General features: G+C 49.5%; 2 protein-coding genes across 6 annotated transcripts; one reads left to right on the forward strand and one right to left on the reverse strand.

The window, feature by feature from the left end:
- Positions 1–212: 212 nt before the first annotated feature.
- On the reverse strand, positions 213–4,329 carry PERCC1 (proline and glutamate rich with coiled coil 1; the record flags this gene model as incomplete). Its single annotated transcript, XM_080384558.1, has 2 exons — positions 2,320–4,329; positions 213–951 (listed from the first exon to the last, which is right to left on the reverse strand). Exons 1-2 carry the CDS (start codon positions 2,343–2,345, stop codon positions 213–215), a joined length of 765 nt encoding a protein of 254 aa, XP_080240684.1. The 5' UTR covers positions 2,346–4,329.
- Positions 4,330–4,523: 194 nt separating this feature from the next.
- Positions 4,524–23,466, forward strand: LUC7L (LUC7 like). 5 transcript variants are annotated; one of them, XM_080384531.1, is made up of 12 exons: positions 4,524–4,722; positions 5,426–5,496; positions 6,616–6,710; positions 11,750–11,848; positions 12,563–12,673; positions 13,342–13,485; positions 13,914–14,090; positions 14,940–15,028; positions 19,440–19,469; positions 20,422–20,586; positions 21,649–21,710; positions 23,102–23,334. In XM_080384531.1, exons 4-11 carry the CDS (start codon positions 11,753–11,755, stop codon positions 21,674–21,676), a joined length of 840 nt encoding a protein of 279 aa, XP_080240657.1. In that variant the 5' UTR covers positions 4,524–4,722; positions 5,426–5,496; positions 6,616–6,710; positions 11,750–11,752; the 3' UTR covers positions 21,677–21,710; positions 23,102–23,334. The 5 variants fall into 5 exon arrangements, with proteins under 5 accessions (XP_080240657.1, XP_080240656.1, XP_080240658.1 ...); XM_080384530.1 differs by lacking the exon at positions 21,649–21,710 and having other exon boundaries at positions 4,525–4,722; positions 23,102–23,466; XM_080384534.1 differs by lacking the exon at positions 21,649–21,710 and having other exon boundaries at positions 4,644–4,722; positions 5,426–5,869; positions 23,102–23,466.
- The last annotated feature ends 1,340 nt before the right edge of the window (positions 23,467–24,806 follow it).

Below are 24,806 nucleotides of genomic sequence, written 5' to 3' on the forward strand. Positions count from 1 at the left end.
ATGCTGAGTAGTAGCCCTTTGTCACTGGCAGTGGGGACGCTGTGGTGGCCGGTGGCAAAGGACACCGCGTGCGCTGGTGCCTGGCAGGAGTCATTTATTCACTCATCCCATTGCCGGCTCTGACCCGGCAGCTCTAGGTGCCCTGGCGATGGCACCGGGGCCACCAGGCTTATCATCAACTGGGTGGCACGTGGCAGGGCCAGGGCCCTGGGTCACAGCCCAGCGAAGGGCTCAGCCTCTAGCCCTGGCTGGCCCGGCTCGGGCAGCACCTCCTGTCTGGCATCTGGCAGCTCTGGCCCTGGCTCCACTGTCCAGTTGGCCAGGAGGTCGCTGAAGTCGGGGGTGCCGGCATGGAGGAGGCTGGTGGGGCTGGGGCCTGGCTCCCTCCAGAAGGAGGGCGGCAGCTTCCTCCGGTGCATGGGGGTGATGTGGCCATATTTCTTCTCCAGCCGCTGAGTCTTGCCGCCGGCTGCCCGGGCGGGCAGGCACCTGTGCATGCCATACTCAAAGAGCTCAGCCAGTGGCCCCAGCCTGTGCCTGGCCCCAGGGCTGCCCCGCGGTGCCGTGGCCTCCTGCTGGGCCTCGACATTCCGGGGCGAGCCACAGTCCTCGGGCATGCTGCGGCTGCTGGTGGCCTCGTCCCGGCCCCGCCGCCCGAAGTACCGCTGGATGTCACAGCTAATGAGCTCCGAAAATTTGAGGAGCCGCAGAGTAGTCTCAGCAGCGCTGGGGATGGCCAGCTCTGGCCTCATGCTCTCCTCTGCCACCTCTTCTTCCTCCTCCTCTTCCTCTTCCTCCTCCTCCTCGGAGAGGTCGGGGAAGTCAGGCTCAGGGCGTGCGGGCAGCAGCAGGCCGTGCGGGAAGGGTGAGGGCAGCCGCAGCTCAGCCAGGGGCTGGATGACACCTGCCGCCATGTCAGCACGCAGGGGCACCCCGGGGCCTGGACTCACCCTGCGGGCAGGGACAGGGAGTGAGGATGGCAGGCGCCCCAGCACCCTCCCCACACCACCACCCCGCAGTGGCACTCGGCCCTGAGGTGGCAGGGGAACCGTGTCATGCCGCACAGTGGCAAGGTGGGGCTGCCGGTCAGTGGGGATGTCCACCGTAAGCCATAGGACATGGGGCAGTGACAATGTTCCCCCTGAGCCATGGGACATGGGGCAGTATGGACATCCCCAGTGAGCCCTGGGACACTGGGCAACAAAGACATTCACGCCAAGACATGGGACACGGGACAGCAGGGATGTGTACCCACCTGGTACATGGGCTAGCAGGGATGTCCCCACTGAGTCCTGGGACATGGGACAGCAGGGACGTCCCCACTGAGTCATGGGACATGAGGCAGCAGGGATGTCTGCCCGAATCCATGGGATGTGGGACAATGGGAACATCCCCAAGTCATGGTGTGTGGGGCAGCAGAGATGTCCTCACTGATCTGTGGGACATGGGGCAGCAGGGGTGTCCCCACCAAGTCACGGGATGCAGGGCAGTGGGGATGCCCCCCTACGCTATGAGTCGTGGGGCAGCGGAGATGTCCTGCAGAGCTGTGGGGCAGCAAGATGTGCTCCTTCACCCTGGGGCTGTGTGTGGAGGTGAATGGGACACAGCACCCACCCTGGGCTCAGCACCCTGCCACCCTGGGATTAGCTGTCCCTGCCACCCTGCGCTCAGCACTCTGCCACCCTGTGCTCAGCACCCTGCCGCCCTGGGCTGAGCATCTAGGATGCTGAGCCCTGTGCTCTGCCCACACAATGGCCCCACAGGTTTCGTTGTGACAGGGTGACCCCAGCCACCTCCCTGCACAGCCCTGGGGGGCTCCAGCCATGGCGGGGTCTCGCTGAACTGGACGAAGCCCATCTGTAGTGAGCGCTACCTGTGCCCTGGGGTCCCCAGCTCCAAGCCCTGCCTTGCTGCAGGGCATCCCTGGCCACATGCCTGGAACTGCCATTGCCCCAGCCCCGGCCCCGAAAGAGTCTTGGGGCAGGGGACAAACCCTGGGGGACAAGCCCTGCTCCTGCCATGCCAAGCACCGTGCTGGACCATGTATCCTGCCTGAGACAGCATCATTGCCATCTCTGGGGTCACCGTGCGTCCCTCTTTGTGCCATCCCCACCACAGGACCCCTGGTCCTGCCTCCGTGCTACCCCAGGGCAGGTGGTGGGGGGCTCAGCCTCCCGAGGCACCACACACCTCTGGGCTGTGGGGACAGGGGAGCAGGACAGCCCCGGTGACACAGCCAGCCTTCCCCACTGCCACCCTCAGCCAGAGAAATGCCCCGGTGCAGGAGGGCATCGCCCGGGGCCGCGGCTCGGCACTCACCTTGGCGCTGCCGCCCAGCCATGCATAGGCTCCCGTGCTGCTCCCCCTTCCCGTCCCTCCACCTGGGCCTGAAGTATTTATAGCGGAGCAGCGAGCTGACGGCTGGCAAATATTTGGTAGCTGTATTGTAATAGTAGACTTGGTAAACAGAGCTGGGGTTTGCTTTAGCACCCAGCAACGGGAGAGCGGTGCGGGGAGGGATGCAGGGACGGAAGGCAGGGCTCACCTTAATGGTTCACTAGCCAGGGGATTTTCAAGTGTTGTTCCTGTAAATTCACCTATTAAATCGGCAGCCCCAGCTGCCAAACTGCCCGCACACTTGTGCCGAGGGCTCTTATCTCCCTGCTGATTGGAGGTGAAATCAAGCTTTGTCAAATAGGCGTAAAATTAAATTTCATGCTATTTTGACTCCTGGAGTAGGGATCTTCTGAAGAACATACTGCGTATTGAGCGATGCCTCTGCAAACAGGTGCTGCCGCTGTGGCTGCAGCAGGCAAAGCCTCTCTGTGGGGTCCCCCCAGGTGCTGTGCAGCTCCTGTGAGGGTCTGGATCCCCCATCTCCGGCCTTGTGCCTCCCTGAGGTACATGTGGGGCTCCCTGACCAGCCCCAGGATGGGGTTCAGAATCTTTTGAGGCAGCAAGACATGGCCCCGATGGCACAGCTGGCAGGAGAGGTGCTTCAGGGTGCTGGGCTGGGTGCCCCAGGCAGCGCCTGTGGATGCAGAGGTGGGAATGTGCTGTGTGGAGAGTAGCCGGGCCAGCCCCGCAGTGGGGACAGGGTGGCAGCGTTGTCACCATGGACAGGGTGCTGGGGTGCCCCGTGTCTCTGCTACAGCATGTGGCTATGCTGGTCCACGCAGCATGTGAGGGACTGAGGGCGGTGACAATGGTGAGCAGCTCAGGTCCCAAGGCAGCTGTGGCCAGAGGTGCCATTTCTGTTTGGGCAGTGGGACATGCCAGCAGGGCTGTCTGGGGCAGCACAGAGCATGGCCAGGGGACACAGATGGCCAGGGGACTGGAAAGGGCCAGTGACACAGTGTGGCTGGGGGACACAGGATAGCTTGCCTGTGACAGCTGCAGGGCACAGGATGGTGGGGGTCTGACACAGCTCCCAGACCCCATCACCATCTGTGCTGGGGACATTCAGGGGGTGGGACCCTGGCCATTGGGGTTGGGGATGGCCAGAGCTCCTGGTCTGTCCCCTCAGAGCACTCCCTGCCACCCTGCACCCTGGGCTGAGCTGTCCCCCAGCACTGAGGTGCGGTCCCCAGCCCCTGGTGTGGTGCAGCACTGGCAGGGACAGCGCCAGCCTGGGCACGGCTGTCACCCCGCTGGTCAGGTCACCCTGCCAGGGCAGAGCCAGGCACCACGTTGGCTCCCAGCACTCCCTCTGCCCTCTCCAAACACACGCACTGGCAGCACCAGGGCGGGAGCAGCAGCCATCCCGCCCAGGCACCTCCGGGAAAACATGGCAGGTGGGAGCTGATAACCATGGGTACCTGTTGGTCTGCTCCCTGCTGGCACCCACCATCATCCACCCGGCACGGCACAGCTCGGCAGGGCCTGGCATGGCTCACCATGGCTTGGCATGGCCTGGCCTGGCTCAGCAGAGCCTGGCATGGCTCAGCATGGCTCAGCACAGCTCAGCATGGCCTGGCACAACTTCGCAGGGCCCGGCACTGCTCAGAATGGCTCAGCATGACCTGGCACAGCTTAATGTGGCCCGGCACTGCTCAGAATGGCTCAGCATGACCTGGCACAGCTTAATGTGGCCTGGCACTGCTCAGAATGGCTCAGCATGGTTTGGCATGGCCTGGCACGGCTTGACAGGGCCCGGCATGGCTCGGCATGGCTCAGCAGCCACTGCGGCCCAGCTACCGAGCCCACACTCGGTCACCCCGGGACCGGGTGCGGGGCAGCACCGTTGATGGGGCCGGGCCCCCCGCCCGGGCCTCCCCAGGCACCGCTAATCGGGCGTCCCACTAGGGCCGGGGAACCGGGGCAGGCGGCCCGGCGCACAGCCCCGCGGGGGCCCTTCGGCGCCAGGGCGGAGCGGCTGCCGGGCCCGGCCAGCCCCGGCCCCCCCGGCCCCCAGGCGCCCGGCCAGCCCCGGCCCCACTCCCCGGCGCCAGCCCGGGCCGCAGCTGCGGGCGCCGCGCCCCGCCCCGCCGGCGGACTACCCGTCCCGGCATGCCGCGCGGTGGCGGGAGGGGCCGCTTCCGCCCAGCGCCCGCCGCGCGCCGCCGTCGAGGCCGGAGCCGCCGCCGAGGCCGCCGCCGCCGCCCAGGCCCAGGCCGGAGCCGCCCGCCCGCCGCGCCCCGCGGCCCGGCCCCGCGCCCGCCATGTCGGCCCAGGCCCAGATGCGGGCCCTGCTGGACCAGCTCATGGGCACGGCCCGGGACGGTGAGTAGGGGCGGGCGGGGCCTGCAGGAAGCGCCGCGGCCTGGCGGCCGCCTCAACCGTGCGGGGCCCGGTCCAGCCGCCGCCTCCGCTACGGACCTGCGGTGCGATCGGCCGCCGCCCGCGCCGGGGGGCGGCGGCGAGCCGGAGCCGAAGCCCCCGGCCGCCCCCGCCGCGGCCTGGCCCCGGCCCCGCGACGGGCAGTGCGGCGGAGCGGGCCCGGGCCTCGCCGCGCCTCGGGGCGGCCTAGCGAGCTCGGCACAGGGAGCCCGGTAGGGGTAGGCCTGCCCGGCCGAGGGGCCCGCCTCGCCCCTGGCCCTAGACAGCGCCCGGCGTGGCCCAGCGCCGGGTGGAGCCCGCCGCTCCGGGCCCCGGCTGCCGCAGGGAGCTTTAGGGAAGGCTCCGTGCTCGGGCCACGCCGTACATCCAGAGGCACGTAGGTAGGTGTGCCTGCAGGAGCCGGCCGGTGTAGTGACAGACCGTGCAAAATACGGGCCCGCTGCCGTTTGTATCTCCCTTCTTGGACTCGCTGATTACTTAAATTCCCTTTGGCACATTAGCAGGGCTGTTCAGGTACTTTGCACTTTGTTTCGTAAGTGAATAAGTGCTTTTCTTTCTTTGTGTATTGAGTTGCTATTGAATTGCTTCCCATATTTTTATTTCATACAAACTGAACAATTGTGGCCCCTCTATTTTATTTATAAAGGTTCAGTGTATCTTTGCCTGCCTACATCAATCTGCAAGGGAGTTGCAGAAAAGCCTCATGTTCATCGAGCCGTGAGTCACAACCAATTTTTAAAGCTGTTATAACAAAAAAAAAAAGTGTTTGCTTTTTTTTTCACAAGTAACTTTAAAAGTGTAGCTTAGAAAGAAAAAAAAATTAAAAAAAAAAACATTTTCAGTAGACACAACATTATTCCTGGATGCTTGCGAATCCTAAACTATATTCATACTTTAGTATTACACATACCTGTGTCATACACACAGATGAGCTTTAAAATTGTCACATACCATTACCACTTTGCCTTTACTTTTATGTATCATTCCCCTGACTTCCTTACTGCAGGTGTGGGCAAGAAAACTTTTCCTTTAAAACTTTTCAACAGTGGGCATAAAATTCTGCAGCTGAGGTCTTGAAGAATGCAGATGGGTATAGTATATGTTGGAGCTCGCAGTGTGTATTGACTAACTTTGTTCCTTTTTTTTTTTTTTTTTTTTTGCTTTTCTGATATTGTCTTGTTTAAGTGGCTCCTGAGTGTAAAATGTCTTCTGAGGGTGGGATGTGGGTGGGAAGCACGCTTCGTGTTCTAGGCCAAGACCTACAAGATTCATCTTTGCACGGCCTTGGAAAGCACACTGCATATTTGGTTTTCAAACCAGATGGACCGATGTCTTAATTATCAGATAAGCAAATAGCAGTTGCCTATAAAAACTGTCCGGCACAGCCCTGTCTTGTGATTCATGGCCCTCCGATAGCGGGGGTTTTGGTACCTCCTGCCCCTCTCCTCACAGTAAAAAAAAAAAAAAAAAAAAAAAAGAGGTGGGGAAAAAAAATTTAAAACGTTTTGGCTGTGAGCCAGGCTGTCTGTCTCCTTTTCTCTCTTCTGGCTGTGCTGTCTCTTTATATGGATGACAGGCCTTGGACGTTACTTGGCTCACCAACACTGTGTTTAACATGGTGTACTGGATGAATAAATGCTAAAATAGTGTTTGTTGCCAATTATAAGTGTTCCAGAATATCCTGTTACCCTCTAAGCTTTTTTTTCGAGTAATTTTGGGGAGCAGGAACACCAAGTATTTTAATCTGCATATTGAGGCAAAATGATCATACCGACGTCTTTGTTCTCTTGTCGGTATTCTAATGTGTCCTTATTTAAAACCACAAATGAATTTCAGGAGATGAAACCAGACAAAGGGTGAAGTTTACAGATGATCGTGTTTGCAAGAGCCACCTTCTGGATTGCTGTCCTCATGATATCCTGGCTGGAACAGTAAGTATATTCTCTGTAATGAGAAACTCTGGTGGGGCAGACGTTGGTACAGCTCTTCAGGGCTCATCTGTGCATCGTGGGTAGCTTGCATGGGAGATCAGGCTTTCTGTGCCCAAGGAGCAGTCACAATTCTAATTTCCGTTTTTGTGACCCGTGTATGGAACCACTGAAATCAGGAGCTCTCAGAATTCACTTGAAATGTTTTTTCTCTCAGAATCCCATGTAAAATTGCAAGGTTTTTTCTCTTTCAGCGGTTTGAAATGGTTAGGGTCTGAAACTTGTCCTGTGGAGGTCTTGCAATGTAGCTAGTGTGCTGTCCTGGGTGCTGTAGTTCACTGTTGCATCTTTAGGTTAGCAAGTTTTTTCTTAACAGCTGCAATAATCCTTCGTCCTTGGAGGTTTTCAGTCTCCTCTCTCCGACTGCATGGTGTTCCCCTGATGGAATGGGAGCTTTGTCACCATTACTGGGTCGTGTGGTAATGGCAGGTTGCAGCTCAGGCTGACTTTGTCTTTAGAGGCGGTTGGTCTGAGCGGTGTGTCACTGCCTGACTGGTTTGAAACGGTTGCCTCGGCTCCTTCGCTGCTGCCCCCGGGGGACAGGGCTGGCCAGTTTTCAAAGGTTTGGCTCACGTGCTCTCTCTGAGAGTTGAAGGTGATATGGGCTTGTAACAGTGAGATCTTGCAAAGTAAGTGTTCAATTTAGGCGCCCAGATGAAAGAGGCAGTCCGGCTTTCAAAAGAAAACAGTGCATGTCTTTTGTAGTTGCTGTGTTACAGAATTACAGGATGGAGATGAATAAGGATGTTTGAAATGCATCTTTACCCTCTGTGTTTGACACTAAATGCTGTGGTGATTCACATTCCCCATCTACTTAACCAGATTGTTTAAAGATACTGTCGTTATTTATAGCCCTTCCTGCTGTTATTTCAGGAGCTGGGTTTGACACAGTGGGTAACCAACAAACGGGAGGGCTGGCACTCCTTCCTCTGTATTGCTGTGATAGCAAGACTGTGGCAGCACTAGTAGAAAGAGCTTTAGCAAAAGCTGCCTCAGCTCTGAGTGCTCAAACTTTAGTTTCTCAGTGGCTGCTATTGAAGAATAAGGTTGGAAGAGTTGAATACCAGTCTCTGTGTATCTCTGTCTTTATTTTTCATTAATTTGAAGCTCATGTATTGTTCAACGATTGCTCTATCAGCTTTCGTATCGCCTCACTTCCATTTCGGAATTTTAAAGCTGCTTCAATCACCTTCTGCCTGCTCCATCCTTTGTGGAGGTCACTGTGGTTAGGGTATATTTTGTTGACATGAGATTCTACAACAGTTTTTTGGGCCCAGACAGTGTTTTGAAGGTGCAGGCTGCCTTCTACCTCTTCTGGCATGTTTCCAGGAAGAGGGTAAATGGTGAGTCAAAGGGTTTGAATTAAGTGATGTGTGTGACTTGGAGCTAGTGCCAAAGCACAAGGAAGTCTTGAGGTGTTCAGATGGGTTGGGAGTCTCCTGGGCCAGAGAAGCACGCTGAGAAATCTGTTTCTCTTGCTTCTGTTGTTACTTGTCTGCGGTGAGTTGTCTCTTGTCTCTTGTTGCAGAATTTGTGCTCAGAAATCTTATGGGAGTAGGAAGGAAGACTGCTTCTGTGCAAGTGATCTTGTGGATCACTCACATGATCTTGTGGTGGCCTTTAAGTAGCTGTGGAGCTCTCCACACTGCTGTCAGCAGGTTGCTGGGGACAAGGAGAAGTATTGGTGCCGCAGGTCTGTGTTGAAAGAACATGTGATGTCCGGAACAGGAACAGTGTTTCAGCTGTCAGCACTACCAGCACAGAATTAGACTTAACTGGAACGTGCAGACTTTCCTTGTGATCCTGGTCAGGTTCATGGGCATCTTACAGTGCTCCATCAAGGGAAGGGCTGTGTGGGTGAATCAGCCTCATCTGGATGGGGTAGTGTCCGTCTCTGGATGTGTTATTACTGCATAAATCAGAACCTTGGATCTTTCTGGAAACTTCCAACAGATGCTCCAAGCCTTCTGGTGCTGGTTATGTTGCATCCTCCCCCTGAAGGCATTGTTACTGCTGCCTCCTTCATGTGTACATATATTCCTTAGTGGGAGGCTGATTGGAGACGAGCAGGAAGCTGGAACCCTTGTGTAGCTGTGCTCAGTGAAATGCGATGGAGTCCCATTCACTGACCTTCAGGTGCAGGGTAAGAGAAGGAGTCCAGACAGTATGTAGAGCTCTGGAATATTCCTCAGAGCTGTAAAAGGTATGTTGATGTTTGCTTTATTTAGGTGTGCCAGTGTTCCTGGTTGTAAGAGCTGTAATTTTAATCTGGCTTGTTCTTGTGATTATTCTTTTTTGGCTCCAGAAACTTGTCTAAACTCGTCACTAAATAAGCTACAGTGATTCTCTTTTTGGTCTCTGTGGGTAAGGAGGAAAATTCTGGGAGAACAGAAATTAGTTTAGTATGCCTATGTACTGTTATCAGGGGCCTTGTCAACTAGATCGTTAGTGGTGTGCCCTGAGTTAGCTCTGCAGGTAATGGTGAGCATATTTCTGTCAGTGGAAGTACTGCAGCACGTTCAGAGATGGCATCAGCTGGTAACCCTCCTGAATTTTAGCTCCACTAATAAGTGGACAGATGAGTCTGAAAGCTGCCCAGGTAGACCATAGCTTGGAAATTACATTCAGAGAACTAATTGTGTCCCCCACTGGGAGGTACAATTGAGTGGAAATCTGTAGGTTGCAGAATTGTGTTGTGGGGGTCTGTGCTTTTCTTTTTTACTTTGGTGAAACTCTGCAGCTCTGATTACAATTAAAGAGCCTTCCTCATGGAAATAGACTTTCTGGTGAGTTAGCAGTTTAGTGGAGATCATAAGAGATACCTTAGAATGTGGATTGCTCAGCAAATGTGAGCAGGACTAATTATCGGTGGCATCTACATTTATTCAGTCTTTGTGTGTAGCAGGGGGTTAAATCTTTACTCAGGCTCTGCTGGTCACCTGTCTCAGATACCTGTATTATAAACCAGCCACAGGTGTTGACTGGAGCAAGTCAGGATCTCTGCTGGAAAGGGTGAGTATTTGGTGACAGGCCTCCCTGAGACGAGAGGATTCTTTGAGACAGAAGGGCTAGTGGTCTTACCTCAAGTGAGCGTTACCTGTGAGAATCTCCTTGCACCTAGATCATCTTGAAGGACACGGGGGAAAACTTGAGGTTTGTTTGCCGGTGAGACCTGATCTGTCTCCTCCTGAGGAAGAGATTGAGGGATTTATTGCCTTCTAACGAACAGGGAGAGGAATATGGAGTACACACTGTTGGCTTTTCTGAAGTTTTGGGTTGGAGCCCCTTCTCTAAAGTGGGGCTAGTGCCTCAGCTTGCACGAAGAGCTCAGATAAGAATACTTAAATACTTAACGATCTGTGACAATTGTATCTAATATGCTATTTTCTCCCTATATTGGAAAGGGATCTCAGATTCTAGAATGACCATAAGAATAAAGGATTTAGGTCATATCATGGAAAGTTGTATTTGTGGTAAAATAACAGTAGCTCTCTAGCTTTCTTTGAAGAGGCTTGCCTGAAGATGAACATGATTAAGCTCTGAAAGTACCAGCACGCTTTTTTTTGTGGGCATTAAATTTCCACCATTAGAGAGCTCAGCAGGACTATTCCTGGATGCAGTGTCTGTTTCTATAGCCTGCTGCCTGTGGCCTCCTGTTCTGGTAAATCTGAGCAAAATGGGGAAGGCTAAATAATGGCAAGTCATCTGTAATAGGTTTTTTGTTTGTTTGTCTAAAAAAGAAAAGCTAATAACATGGGTAACTGCTGAAAACCTGAACATTACCTGGTGGAGCTTTAATTGGTTTGCTTCATTCTAAACACTGCTGTCTGAGTGCATTGCTTCGCATAAGTGTCACTGGCACCCCCAGCTCTAGTTTGTGGTGTTCTGCAGGGATTCTGCTTTGATCCTGGTTTAGCTGTATTTAGCTTTTTCTGCAGTTCAGTGAGTTGACACCTGTTCATGTTCAGGTTTGGGCTCCTTGGGACTGGTGGTGACTGGGAGAGAAGACGGTGGCTGGCTGGTGTGTTCCTTCATGCCATGCCATGTACCCTGCCATTTGTGCTGTGGCTTACACTTAGATCTTTTATTATTTTGGCTTTCAAAATATCGTATTTTTCTACTTTAAGAATAAATGTTCTCTGTTACATACTGGTAATGTGGAAATGCAATTTCCATGTTTTGAGAACATAATTAACTTTGGATCACGTGGCTGTTAACTACTAGGTTGGGGGAAAATAAGTTGAAATAGTGTTGACTGCAATGGGAGTGAAGGGCAGCATGCAAGTTGGAGCTTTCTGCGAAGGGAGATGCTCTCAGGACGTCTCATTAGATGGGCTTATGCGTAGGAATTAGCTTTGCTGGGCAAGTTTTAAAATTCCAGGCTGCAGCTGAATGTGGGAAGGGGCTAGCTGTATAATTAGGAGTCTATTGTTGCTGGGTATGGAGTTGTGCTTTTCTACTGGCCGCAGCCCTTAAAGTCCATTTGGTTTTGATAGGAAGCATTCTGTCTGTGTTCTACAATTTGCTATCTTTCATTATGTTACTAGGGCTCATCCTGACACAGATGTGCTTTTCCAGGGGAGCTTTAAACAGGGTACCAAGCTATATGTTTTGCTGTGCTGTAGCTCCATAATAGGACACATTTGTGGTTGGTGCCCATTGAAGGAGTTGCTGCTGCAGCATGCAGTGCCTTCCCAGCTCCCTCCCAGCACTTTCTAAGACTGTGCTGTGACCTAGAGCAGGAGTAGGACTGGACCTAAAACATTTGGGGTATTATAATGTTGTTCCAGGAACACCTGGAAAATGAGTTCTAGCAAGCATGTAGTTCTTCTGGCTAGTTCCCTTACTGACAGGTTAAGAGGAAGCTCTTCTTGGTAAAGAGATGTTATTTTGTTATGATACTGTTGGCAAGATTTAAGTATCTGCTGCTTTTTGCCATAATGGAGGGTTCTTACATTGATTTTCCTTTTTCTTTTCAACAGCGAATGGACCTGGGAGAATGTACAAAGATCCATGACTTGGCACTGCGAGCAGATTATGAGATTGCAAGTAAAGAGAGAGACCTGTTTTTTGAGCTGGATGTGAGTACGGAGAAATTTTAGGTTTTTTGGAAACTGACTCTTGATGTTATTTGGCTGAACAATAGAACTTAATGGGCATTTCAGCTAGCCATGTTATTTGATATGATACCTGACAAGAATGTGCAGCCCCTTCCCAAATGTCAGCTTGATTGCTAACTTGAAACTGTAAAAGTAATTGTGGCCTGGACAACCCCATTACTCCAGCTAGCTGGGAGCCTCCCCTGGCATTCCTTGTGTCCCACACCTGCTGCTCTCTACCAGGTCATTGTAAACTGGTGGCCTGTCCCAAAAGGAGATTTAACATTAAAAGCCGCCTGCTCTGTAGTTTCACTTTTGCCAGATTTAGCTTTCTGTGGTGGAACAGGTCAAGTGGAATAACAATTCTGTCTTTCCTTTTTATATTATTCAAGTGTTTTTTTCTTTGCACCTGTTGCTCATGAGTTAGAAGTTCTAGTGCAAAGCAGTCTTCCTGTGAGCATGCTGTTGTGTGTCAGAGCAAAGGAACTGTGTCAGGTACCAGGCAGATGACAGACTTAAGGGTAGCGATCAAATGTTATTTTTTTCTGCAGTGTCACCTTTTTTTTTGTCTCAAGGCATCTGCTTTTGAGGTTGGCTGTGCATTGTACAGGGATTGCACCAGCTAGCTGTTGGCTGTCAAAGCTAGATCTGGCACAGAGAGCATCTTTATTCACAATTATTTGTCTGAACATGCAGGCGATGGATCATCTGGAATCCTTCATCGCGGAGTGTGATAGGAGAACAGAACTGGCCAAGAAACGCCTGGCTGAGACACAGGAAGAGATCAGCGCTGAAGTGTCTGCAAAGGTATTGTCTTCTCATTGAACGTTTGTTCTGAAAGTCTGTGCGAGAGCACTGATGCTCTCTTGTCTCTGACACCATTGATACTGGGGTGGTAGGCTTCACAAAGGCTGGATGGGTTCCAGCCATCCTCCTCAAATGCTGCTTTGGCTGTCCTTGTGGCAAACTTACTGGTTCAGAGGACCATAGTAGTGTAAAACGTGAACTCTAAACCAGGTTGTTTTAGCCGGGCAATAAAGCATATTGGTTTCTCCCCCACGCTAATCAATGTTTATGTAATAGCTTAGAACAGTAAGTCCATCCCTTGGTTGTTGTCTTTTCACATAACAAATGCTCCTGGAGTTTCCTCTTTGGGAACTTCCTTCCTCAGGCCAATACAAAACATTTCTGAAGCTGGTTTTGCATACTCTGTCCTGTCCTGTAAGCCAGAAACGTGCCACTGTTTGCGGCAGAAGTGATGATGTCCTCTGCATGCCTAGTTTCTCTCTTTGCTATGTGTCTGTGACTGCATTGCCAGTACTTGGCCCACTGGTCCCTTTTTATTGGGACTCTTGACATTTAGAGATTTGTTATTGTCTTCCAACAAGCAATTTTGTTAAACAGTATTTTTGGAGGAAAAGGAAAAGTTGTCCTGTGTGATTTTTATCTTAATAAAACCTAATTGTTCTCTTTAGGCAGAGAAGGTGCATGAGCTGAATGAAGACATTGGAAAACTCCTGGCTAAAGCTGAACAGCTGGGAGCTGAAGGAAATGTTGATGAGTCCCAAAAGATCCTGATGGAAGTGGAGAAAGTCCGAGCGAAAAAGAAAGAGGCAGAGGTATGGGATTGGTTCTGCTGTGAATTGTAACAGTGGACTGGGCTAGGCTGAGTGCATGACAAACAGCTGGGCGAGTCCTGTCTCTTTTCGTATGTTGCCAGCACCTCCTTTTTCAGTTTGAGCCATGTGCCAGCAGGCAGTTGGTAGTGTAGTGCGGTAGATGAAGAAAAGCGTTTCAGAAACTTATCTAGTGAAGAGAGCTGACTGGGGTGGGGAGGGATTCATCCTCTGAAATACTTAGTCCCTTGCACGGATAGACTGTCAGGTTAGCTGTGCTCACAAAGTATTTTGTATGGTGCCTTCTTTATATTGAGGGTGTTTTTTTAATTCTTGAAAGCAGCAGTGCAGTTCTTTGCAGGGGTTTCCCTGGAGGGTTGTGACTATGAAAGGGTTCCCTGACATTTGTGTGGTTTTTTGCCTCCCTTTAGGAAGAATACCGAAATTCAATGCCTGCATCCAGTTTCCAGCAGCAGAAGCTGCGTGTGTGTGAAGTCTGTTCAGCATATCTGGGTCTCCATGACAACGACCGGCGTCTTGCTGACCACTTTGGAGGCAAATTACACTTGGGTTTCATTCAGATTCGTGAGAAACTGGATCAGCTGAGGGTAATTCTCTCTGTTTTAAACCTTCGCCTTGTAGTTTTGAAGACATTCAACACTTTTACTAAATTAATTCTTTGCAGAGTGCTTGTAAAAGCCCAGAAATTTCTGACTGCAGAATCCCTGAAACTTCAAATGGAGGTTTGGGTAGCCTCATCTTGGTTCTGTTCTGAAATATCTGGATAATTAAATATGTACTCTCTGAATTAGTCAAACCAGACCACTGCTGTCATTTGTTCCTCAGAGCATTTGATATAATTGCCTGTATTTTTTTATTAATATGGCTGAAATTTGTCACTCTGCGCTTTTTGACTTTGAGACTTCTTAACAAAATGCTTGAACTGAAGTTTCACATAGTGCTGTCAGTGAAAAATGTCTTCTGTAGCTGAAGTGATCAGAAGATTTCTGAAATGGTTTGTAATGGAGTTACAGTACTGGCCTTGCTTGCAAACAGACATTTTAGTCTGCTCTAGTAAGAGTTGTGATTCCTCTGCATTATTCATCAGGCGGTACGTTGAGGTCTGTGCCTCGATTGATCATTGGCACAAGGCCAGAGTGCTGTTCCGTTGTGTGTTGTGTACGCTTGTGGTGAGACAATCCCTTGCCTCAAAGCTTACGGGCCCATCTCTTGGAGCACAAGCACGCAAAGCAGAGTAGGGAGTGGCATTTCTTGCACTGATGTGTGTTAGTGAAGTTGTGAGGAAAGTGAGAACCTTGATAGTAATCTTGACTAGCACGTAAAATGCAGTGATAAAATTCTTGGTCTTATTTTGTCTTAGTATTGGAATAGTCTCCCTGCAGATCTCTCTGACCTGTTACTGTGTGGCTGAAATACAATGTGGACTTTTTTTCTAGAAAACAGTGGCAGAAAAGCAAGAGAAGAGAAACCAGGATCGTTTGAGACGGAGAGAGGAGAGAGAACGAGAGGAGAGAATGGGCAGGCGGTAAGTGGAAGTTGATAAGTGGCTTGTGAAGTTGCTTTTGAAATAGTCTGATTTCTTGTATCTGAGCATTGCAGGAGAGCAGCATCAGCTGCTGGAGTAGCTGTTGGACATGCTCCAGATGCTGTGTGAGCACCTTGACATTCAGTGAAAGATGAAAACACATGCACAAACCCCCCACCTTAGAGTGATTGTATATGTATTGTTTTAACCGCCGTTGTTTATCTGGGAGATGTGAGCTCCCTGTAGTCTTCAGCCCTGTATTGGTCTAGTCCCTGCCTTTGGGAATCTGAATCTGGATAAAATGCCCTCATCCAGTGCATCTGAGTGGGAAAGTTTTAAGATGAGTGAGGGCTAGGTCTGCTCAAAAGGCACTAGTCATGCAAAAATTCCCTGGACAGCCCTCTTCACTTCTAGGCTAGGAGGTGACAATAGAATGGCACTGATATCTGTGAGCCAGATGATGGGCTGCCTGTGTTGCTCAAAAACTTTTTGATGGTAACAGTGAGGTGCTTTTGGCACAGCTTTGGAAAAGCCTTCCTATAGGCGGTCCAAGGGATCCCTGGGAGTGGCTGCTTCTGGCGGTCGTGGCCATGGGTCACCCTCTGCTCATAGCTCTATAATCCTTGAGCAGTGGGAGCGGCTGCAGCATTGGTATTCTCAGGACAACCTCTTCTGCATCTTGCCAGCTGAACTGGAAATACTGTTTCTTCTGTACTTGAACAGAACTGGAATCTTGTGTGTAAACAGCTCAGCTAAGCAGCCTGGTGTGGAGAGGCTGGTGATTTGCTGTGGTCAGGCAGAGGAGGTGGCTGAGTAGGAATGTTCTCATTATCACAGCATCTCCCCACTTACCTCACATCTTTCTCTTTTTGTACTTCTCGCGTCAAAAAAGCCAACCTTGCTGCCTGTGGAGAGCTTTTTATTACTCTTCATTATCAACTGAAGAGCGTGTTTCAGCCATCCATGTCTGTGGCGTATGAGATGTGTAACTGCAGTATGGTCTTAAGATGGTGCTGGCTTCTGCATAAACATTGCTGGAAATGCTAGCAAATAAATACCAGAATCGAAGCAGCTTGATTTTCTGTTGTCTGCCGCTTGGTGATTATGGTGTGTTGTGAAGTTGTAAGCCACACATTGTTAGGCATTCTCCAGTTAGGGTGTTTTGTGTGGGTTTTCTCTCGCTGTGGATTGCCTGGTGTCATGAAGTGCAAGTTCGTGCTGCAGCTTTCTCCTGAGAACTCACAACTTTCAGGCATCCATGCAAGATTGTCAATAATGCAGTTATATTTAGGAGCTGCAGAATCTGGAACTGGCTAGGAGTGCAGGAGTTAATTAAAAGGGATTGCTCTTGCACTCATGGATATAGCACTCTGTTGCTATGGTCAGAGAGATGGAAATGAAATGAGAACTGCTTTCCCGTGCAGCTGCTTCGTGGCAACAGTAGGACCATATCTAACATGAGCTCAGCGTGTATGTCTCCATGGTACCTCTTCTTCCTGGAGGCCATTTCTGTGTGAAAATTGCTCAACAGTTGCCTTCAGGAAGAGTCTTCTGGATCTCTAGTTGGTCTGCATCTCCCAAAGTGCTGACTTTTGTCCTCCTGTGGCACATCTATGGTTTGGTTTTTGTGGTTTTTAAAAAAACCCCTAAACCTTCAGTTCTTGGGAGTTAAGGAGCCTCTTGTGTTCACAGGTAGTTCATATATGGATGCATCTGATGAAGAAGTTTGAGGACTGCTTTTGAATATTTATTTAATGCTTTGGATATGACGGGTTTAAGAACAGCATTGAGTTGGCCTGAAGTCTGAGTTCCATATGTGGCACTACTTAGAGACTGGCCAGCCTTTTGTCTCACTCTGTATGGAGGCATCTGTGTGCTCCTCTGTTCAGATACCAAAGAAAAACTTGTTATGAAGAAGCCAGGATTGCCATACAGAGGTCAAATTCGTTGCCTCTCCAAAATGAGAACTTGACCCAAAGAAGGAAAATAATTTTCCCAGTGGACACTCGGTGTCAGAACTGAGATTAAAGCCTAGATTTCTCCATTTCTCAACACCTTACCCTCTGGGAGCTGTGCAACGCCATGCTTACAGGGGCATTTTTCCATCAAAAACTAATTGGTGACTTATGCTGCCTTTCAGACTTCCTCTCTTAACCAGGGCTTGATGCTTGAAGGAACTGCAGAAAACATGTTTCCTTCATAACTCTTACTGTCGTATCTTCCTATACGGCATCTTAACAGTGTTACTTGGTGAGAGAAAGACTACCGCTTGATTTTGAGAACTCTTTGGTGACTTACAGGCACTGTGACATATTATGGGAACTTGTATATTCACTTGTGAAACTACCTGTCACAGGCTTTATTGATTTGTCAATTAAACTGTGATTTCCACATAGGAATGAGTGAACTGTGTTTTCACCCCTAGTGGTAAATAAACACACATCCTTTGTTTGGTGTTGCTGGTGGCTGTGGGCTACCCGGTAAAAGACTGAAATTCTGTGGAGAGGTGGCATGCTTGGAAGTGCAGACCTTGGTATTTGCTTCCAGAGTACACCAGCAAACGAGTCTAGTTGTAGTTGCCAAATGGATTTCCTTTGTGTTAAGTTGGACAAAACACAGGTTATGAAACTCAGCACATGGCCTCTGTGATGCAGGGACAGAAAAGAGGAGCTGTGGACAGCAGTCTTCTACTGGCTGTCTCCTGCTGTGTACTAAATCAGGCTAGTAAAGAAAGTGCTGTTTTGTTGGATGCTTCCTGAATTCTGAAGTCTAGCACTAGGGAGTGATTATGAGGAGTTTATTGTGCATGTTCCTGCTCAGATCGTAGGCGTGGAAGGGCAGCCAGGCTTTTTGGGGATGCGGAAAGGTTTTGTGTGGATGTGTGCAACGGTGATTTGGAAGAAAGTGATCAGGAGGAAAAGAACATTAAGAACTTGGAGTAATTACAGCCACCAAAAAAATTCATCTGCCTGCCAGGCATCTACAGGCAGTCCTGCTGCTCTGTCAGGTTCTGTTACATGAAAAAGGTGGTGTGTGTTATTGCCTTGCTCTCCTGGTTTATCAGCTTTCCCTTCATCTGGTCATCTTGTGTGTTGCCTCAGCACATGCTTCATTTGCCTGACTCCAAGTTCAGCTCCACCTTGTTTACGATCCTTCTACCTGAATTCCTTTCTAAACTATGGTTTTTATTTCTTTCTACCATGACTGAACAATCCCATTTCATTGTGAAGGAATGTCGGTGCACATTGATTCTCTTAATCTTGTCTTATCCAGGTACGGTTTTAAAAGATGTTATTAAAAATAGGTGCTTCTCTATTGCTTTTTAAAATTTTGCATGTAGCTTTCAGCCGCATCTCTGGTTACAGTGCCGGAACAGCTTTGTGGCTGTGTAAATGGAACACCTCCTGTGAGTTTGCATGGACTAGGGAGACAGGAGCAGTTACGGGAGTGAGTCTAAGTCACTAAATAGGGAGACTGGCCACTTCTCAGTTAAGGCAAAGAGACCATTCAGACAGCGTGTGATGTTTTGGTGTACTTGGCTCTGAACTGTGGCCGTAGAGAAAGAGGCAGGGCGTTTCTTACGCGTGGAGTGGTATTTTAAGTGGTGCTGAGTAATGGTGCTGTAGAAGTTGAAAGAATTGTGGCGTTATTATTTACAGACTGTCAAAAGCTAATGCTTAGAGCATTAAGCTAAGTGTGCTGCACGTGAGCTCTGAAGCCATGGAAGCGTGAGTAAGAGTAGTGAGGTTTAGATTGTTTTTCTCTAGTGGCTTTCTAAGTCTGGGATGAAAGATTTTCAGTATACTTTTCAGTATTCTTACCTTGTGTCTGTGTCCCCTCTTATAGCTCATTTTTTCCAAACAGGGAAAAAATAATTGATGCAGATTTCCTTCTAATGCTTGTTAAATAGATGGGATGAGTGAGAAAATGCTGTTTTCTCTTTATTAAAACCTTGTTAATGTGCATTTACCTCAAAGGAGCCAAAATCAGAAAACTGTCAAGTGTCTTTCTGACTGGAGTGTGGCACTTCTTGAAAACGTTGATCTAGTTGATGTTAGACTGCAGGGGGTAAAGAGTATATATAACAAATACGCACAGCAGATGTAGTCAGGAAGGTTTTTGTGGTGCTTTAATAATAGAGACTGAATTGGTTTGTAGACCTTTTCTGTTCTGACAGGAAGCTCTGCATGTAGAAACTAGTGTTTGTATGAAGTTCTTCAATTTTTGACAAATTCTCCCTGCCCCTCAAATTGAAGCTAATTAAATGTTTTAATGGCAAGCTTTTCTCTAACTGACATACTACCTGGGGTATTTTTGGTTCCTGTGAAGAGCTGCCAGGGTGGATGGGTTGTTCTATTGAAAACACGCTGGCTATATTATAACTTCTCTCACTTAACTCTCTTCTTTCTAGGTCTGGATCAAGAAATAGAGATCGTCGAAGGTGAGTGTGCAGTTCTCACAAATGCCTATTTGTGTTTCTATCCAACTACTGAGGTTTTTCCTGGGTTTCACAGATCGAGTTCACTCCATGCCCTGGTCTCTCTGTTTTGCTCCCTGAAAAGAATGGGAGCTACCGCTCGGGCACCTCAGTGGTGCTGTGCAACTTAATGTCGCTCGTTGGGTTATAAAGCAGATGCTGGCTAGCCTGATCGGGACCAGAGGGTGCTGCGTGCTTCAGAGTGCGAGTCTAAGAATGTACTTTTTTGAAAGAATGCCTCTTTCAATAAATGTTTAACATACTTCCATAGCTTTAATGTCTGAAATATATCTGTTATGTGTATCATACCTCAGATGTCAAAATACAGAGAGTCAAGATTAAAGCCCCTACATCTCTGTGAAGAGCTTGCCTTAATGGCATGACAGCATTCTCTGTGATCATGTACCTGGAGATCTTCCTCTCTACTGCTTTTCATGTCCATTGGCATCCTTTGTTTTTCTTTTAGAGCAGATTGAAACAAACCTGCTTCTGAAGTGTAGTACTTTCATGAGGGAGGCTCTTGTGGCAGACTGCCGTACGGGTTATGGTAATTTCACATGCCACTTACTTCGGCCTCTCCTACTTACACAGGCCTCACTCTGAGTGAGGCAGGGTTGGTAAGCTCTGCTCTAGGCATTGGCACGTGCTTACAGTAACGGTGGGAGCTTTATATTTGAGCTTCCCAGCAAAACTAATTTACCCGTTGGCATTTTGTTGATAGCATGAGGCCCAGGAGGGAGATGCCCACCCTGTGGGTGATCTGCCGTCTGTGTTGGTAGGTACGCAGCTGGGGTGGGGGTGAGTGCTGGTGCTCTGGGTGTTTGTTACTTGGGAATGTCTGAGAGATGGGCTCAGGTATGCAGACCCGATGTTCTGGCCTATCTCCTGAGTCTGAGGCAATCTGTGTCCTCTTTAGATCACGGTCTCGGGATAGGAGGCGGAGACGCTCGAGATCAGCTTCCCGTGAACGGCGGAAGTCTCGCTCCCGGTCCCGAGACCGACACAGACGCCACCGGAGCCGTTCCCGCAGCCACAGCAGAGGTCACCGACGGGGGTCCAGAGACAGGAGTTCAAAACACAAGTATGTATTCCTGACATGAGTGCTTCTGGAAAGGGGAGTCCTTGGCATCATAGTGAGTCTCCCCAGTCCCTTAGGGTGAGTCCCTGAGGGTATGACAGGGTTCTCAGGTTAGCATCTGCCATGTCCTGTACCAGCTCCTGGGCCAAAGCAGGACTTCCCAGTGGCCATTTGTAGACGGCTTCACGTGAGAGCAGTAGGGCAGTAACTGTGCAGTGAGGTCCCAGCTTGAGAGGAGAGTCTAGGAGATAGAACTGGTTCCCTGATTTGCAGTGCTGAGCTCTTAAGAAATTGCCGGTTTTCTTGCATGAGAAGCAGCAGAAAGGCCTGCTTGAGCTAACAGCCTCCCCAGGCCTGTAAAAGCCAAGTAACTGAGAGACAGCTTTGACGTTAACATTTCTATGGTTACCTTCTGCTTCCCAGATTCTTTTTCTCAGTGCTGGCATGGGGAAGGCAGTGTATGATTTGGGATCTGGGGGAAGTCTTCTGTTAGAAAGCTGCTCGAGAGAGACAATTCTTGAGGAATCTGCACTGGAGGGAGGGGAAAAGGAAGCCGGGAGGAGTATACCATTCTGTTGCTGAGGAGAAGCACTGTATGAAGAAGGGCTTTAAGTCTCTTCTGAAATTCGACAGAACACCCACTCTGTTGGAGGAAGGATGAGGCAAGCATATGTAGGAGTATTAGGAAAATTCAAAGGAATCATTGTGTTTCCTTACGGCCCTTCTAAGCCCAGGAGTGAATCTGTCACCAGGTGCTTCCTAAAGTTAGATCTGCCTTTTTTTAAATGCTCCTAATTAATAGGGGAGTGCTTCAGCACCATCTCACCTGATTAGGCACCACCACTCGAGTACAGTTCTAGAAACAAACCTGCTGTTGTGTGTCTTGTGTCACTTTAACTAAGGGGCAAGAACAGGTTTTAAGGATACCTGATGAAGGGGAGGGAAATAATGGTCTGAAAAATAAGTCTGTTAATAATTGAGGGGGGTGTGTAAATACTGTTGCTTCTCCAATGGCTGAGATACTAAAGTCCTTTTTTAAATCTGTCTTGAACATGAAAAATAAAGAAAAGAAGTTTGGACAATTAGGAAGTGAGGAAGACCCTGTAATAACTATTACTAAAGAGCAGGTAAGGGATTACTTCAAAAACCTTGAACGCATTCAAATCAGCCCATCGAGATTTTAGGGGGATTGGCTAGCTGACATACTTCCACAAGATTACTGAGAACTGTGGAGAGACCAGGATCAGTTAAAAAAAACCAAAAAACCAAGAGAACAAACAGAAAAAGTCTGTTCCCTGAGAGAGTGTAGCTCTTGTTTTCGCCTTGAGAATTAACGAAACCTTCATTCTGGTTCTGCTGGTCTGAGGTCTCACATGTAGAAGGAAATGGAGAGCCTGATGCAGGATCTGGAGATTTCTGGGTAGGAGGACTACGGGCAGCAGGCATTGTTCTGGCAATGGGGTCATCAGGCAGACTCATATTGGCCCCTGGTTAAATGACACAATTTAAAGAAAATGAAATAGCTCATGTGATACGGAGGACTGTAAGGTTTTAATGTATCGATGGTATGGTATTTCCAGACCTTATGATCAACACGAATGAAAGCTGGAACCTCTAAGGTACCTGCCAGGTCCTCCTCTTGTGACTGTAAATTAAAAACCTGCGTACCGAGTCTTAGAGTAAGGTGTGCTGGCTCTGTGGGGTCTTGTGAAAGCCTCTGCCTAGGTCTGAAGAGGTCCAGCCCTCTAGAGCTCATTCAGGATCATCACCTTTTGAAGGCAGCTAGTCGATATGGTGGCATGAATCGCAGAGGAAAACAGCCTTTTCTGACTGGACCTACTAAGAAGCCTTCTGCTTAATTCTGTGTGGGCTGATACAGTGAAGCACTGCTGAAAATCTGTAGCTGTCATTTGGGCAGTCTGTGAAAAGATTTGCCCGTGTTGCGGGCTGTGAATATAAATCTGCATCATCCTGACTTTGAACCCAGGATGCTGCCAAGGACAAAGCTTGTCAGGATGCAAAGTGAAAAGCCCAGGGCTAAGCAAGCATTTGAGTCCAAAGAATACAGTTGGTATTTAAAGCAGCTGAGCAGAAAGCCACTAGCTTAGAGCATAATGAAAAAACACTCTAGAAGGCACAAACAGAGCTGAGTCATAGATGAGGAAGAAATTGCAGGCGCTTCAGTATGGCCCACTAAATTAAATACAGAGGGCCCAGCAAAGACCTCAGAGAGCCCCTGTGGCAACAGCTTGAAAGGTTCACTCCAAGGAGAGAGTAACAAAGGCTGCACCGTGCACTCAGCGCTGCAAAACTGACGTTCTCTTACATAAAGCTTGTAGAGGGCCCAGAGTTGCCATCTTGGGGGACACCACCCCTGACATCGCAGTGCCTAGGCACATTTCTGTAAGAAACTTGTGTTATGCCACAGCCCTGTTAGGGAAAGATGTTGTCATTTTGTGCATATTTGAAAATTCTTTTAGTTGTGAAGCTTATAGCAACGGTTTACTTTGTACTTCAGATCTTCTAGAGATCGATCTTCAAGAGAAAAGTCACGAGACAGAGAGAGAAAAGAGAAGAGCTCTTCTGAGAGGCGGCACGAGAGCACAAATGGCAAATCTCGTTCCAAGAGATCAGAAGAGAGAGAAGCTGGCGAGATCTGAACTCAAATGATCTGTGTTGCACTGTAAATAGTCTGATAAACATTCTACACAAAGCCTAAATTTCCCATTTATATTTACTGAATACAACTCATCTTTTGTAGTTTGGAATTTTTATTGTTTGGCAGATAGCTGTGAGTTTGTAGAGACACAGAGTTACGTACTGTTTAACAGGATTTTGTTTTAGTAGGAATAAATAAATCTGGATGGATCGTTTTCAATTCGGGCCAGTGGTTGACACACTGTGTTTGTCCTGACCCAGCGAACACGGCAGGCAGGGGCAGTGCTGTCGTTGGAGACCTGAGCTGCCGTGATGTTTGTAATGCTTCAGCCCTTTCCAAAAGATCTACCTGACCCTTTGTGAGCACGCCAGTAGTGCTGGTTCTCACTTAATTAATTTTTCCTTCTGTTTATATATGTTAAAAAAGAAATTCCGAAGTGGGTTGTTGGTTTGTTGGGGCTTTTTTTGGTCCTTTTAGCGCTTAGCCACCTCATTTTTATGTCTCCAGCATTTGAGAGTTGCCTCACTATTCCAGCTAAGTCAAGACAGACACAATTTGGCCCCAGTCTGCCTGTTTCAAAAGCTGTCTTTGTGAGGATGACCAAATCAGCTGGAGCACATTTCTAAGATGGGCTCAAGTCTGGTTTTAGTACCTTTACAGATCAGATATTGGGTGAAAACAAAACAGCGGAAAATCTGGACGCATTTCTTCTAGAGAGGAGTATGGCCACAGCTAGTCTGCCTATTTATTGTGCACTCCGGGGTCAGAGCTTCCTCCGTGGAGTTTTCTGACTTGGGGAAAAAGAAAAAAAAAAAAAAAGCATTGGTGTATGTTTTTCAAGGCCAGTCAGGCAGAACGTGGCCAAGTGGCAGAGGTGATGGGATGGCGCGAGCTCCAGGGGCAGGGCGAGGAGAGGAGTCGCCGTGTTGGTGTGCACTGCTTCGCTTCTCCTGGGACCGAGGCGCCAGCTGTGTCCTAATGCTGTGGGAGGAATTTGCATATTGTAACTAGCTTATTTGTAACTAGGTTTATTTTACACTAGGGGAGGAAGGCCGCCTTGCTGTGCCAGCCACAGTTGAGACCCCGAGGATCGGTATTTTGTGAGAATTGTGTGAGTAAAGCACTTGCCGCCCACCCAGCTGGGTGCTGGCGGGGCCCGAGCCTGGCGGCTGCCCGTGGGCTCGGCCAGGCCGGTGATCCCGATGGAGACAGCTTCCCTCCTGACGCTGCCAGGCGGCGGGGCAGGACAGCGGCTGTAGATGCTGGGGGGGGCCCTGTGCCCGGTGAGGGGGGGTCCGCCGGGTGTTTTTTCCCTTCCAGGCTCCGGTAACGCTGCTTAACGGTGTGGGTTTCCCTGCGGCCGTCCCGGCGGTCCCTCGGTGTTAGTCCTTAGTGCATGCGACCCCCTTCCCTGTCCGTTTTTACAACCAATTCCGCGGTTTCACGTATTGTTTTTGTAACCTCCGTGTCGGGTGCGGGGAGAGCGGGGCCCGGGGGCGGCGGGGCGGGCCCGGGGGGCGGCGGGCGCGCTCTCGGGATGCCTGTACGTGACTGTGCTGTTCTC

This window comes from Falco punctatus, assembly GCF_963210335.1.
Source record: "Falco punctatus genome assembly, chromosome: 4".
Lineage (NCBI taxonomy): Eukaryota > Metazoa > Chordata > Aves > Falconiformes > Falconidae > Falco > Falco punctatus.

Bases quoted from the DNA above. Each gene is read 5' to 3' on its own strand.
- LUC7L (XM_080384532.1), top strand. From the start codon at position 4,662: ATGTCGGCCCAGGCCCAGATGCGGGCCCTGCTGGACCAGCTCATGGGC. The intron at 19,470-20,421 runs GTGAGTGTGCAG...TGTCCTCTTTAG, and splicing joins AGAAATAGAGATCGTCGAAG to ATCACGGTCTCGGGATAGGA. The intron at 20,587-23,101 runs GTATGTATTCCT...TTTGTACTTCAG, and splicing joins GACAGGAGTTCAAAACACAA to ATCTTCTAGAGATCGATCTT.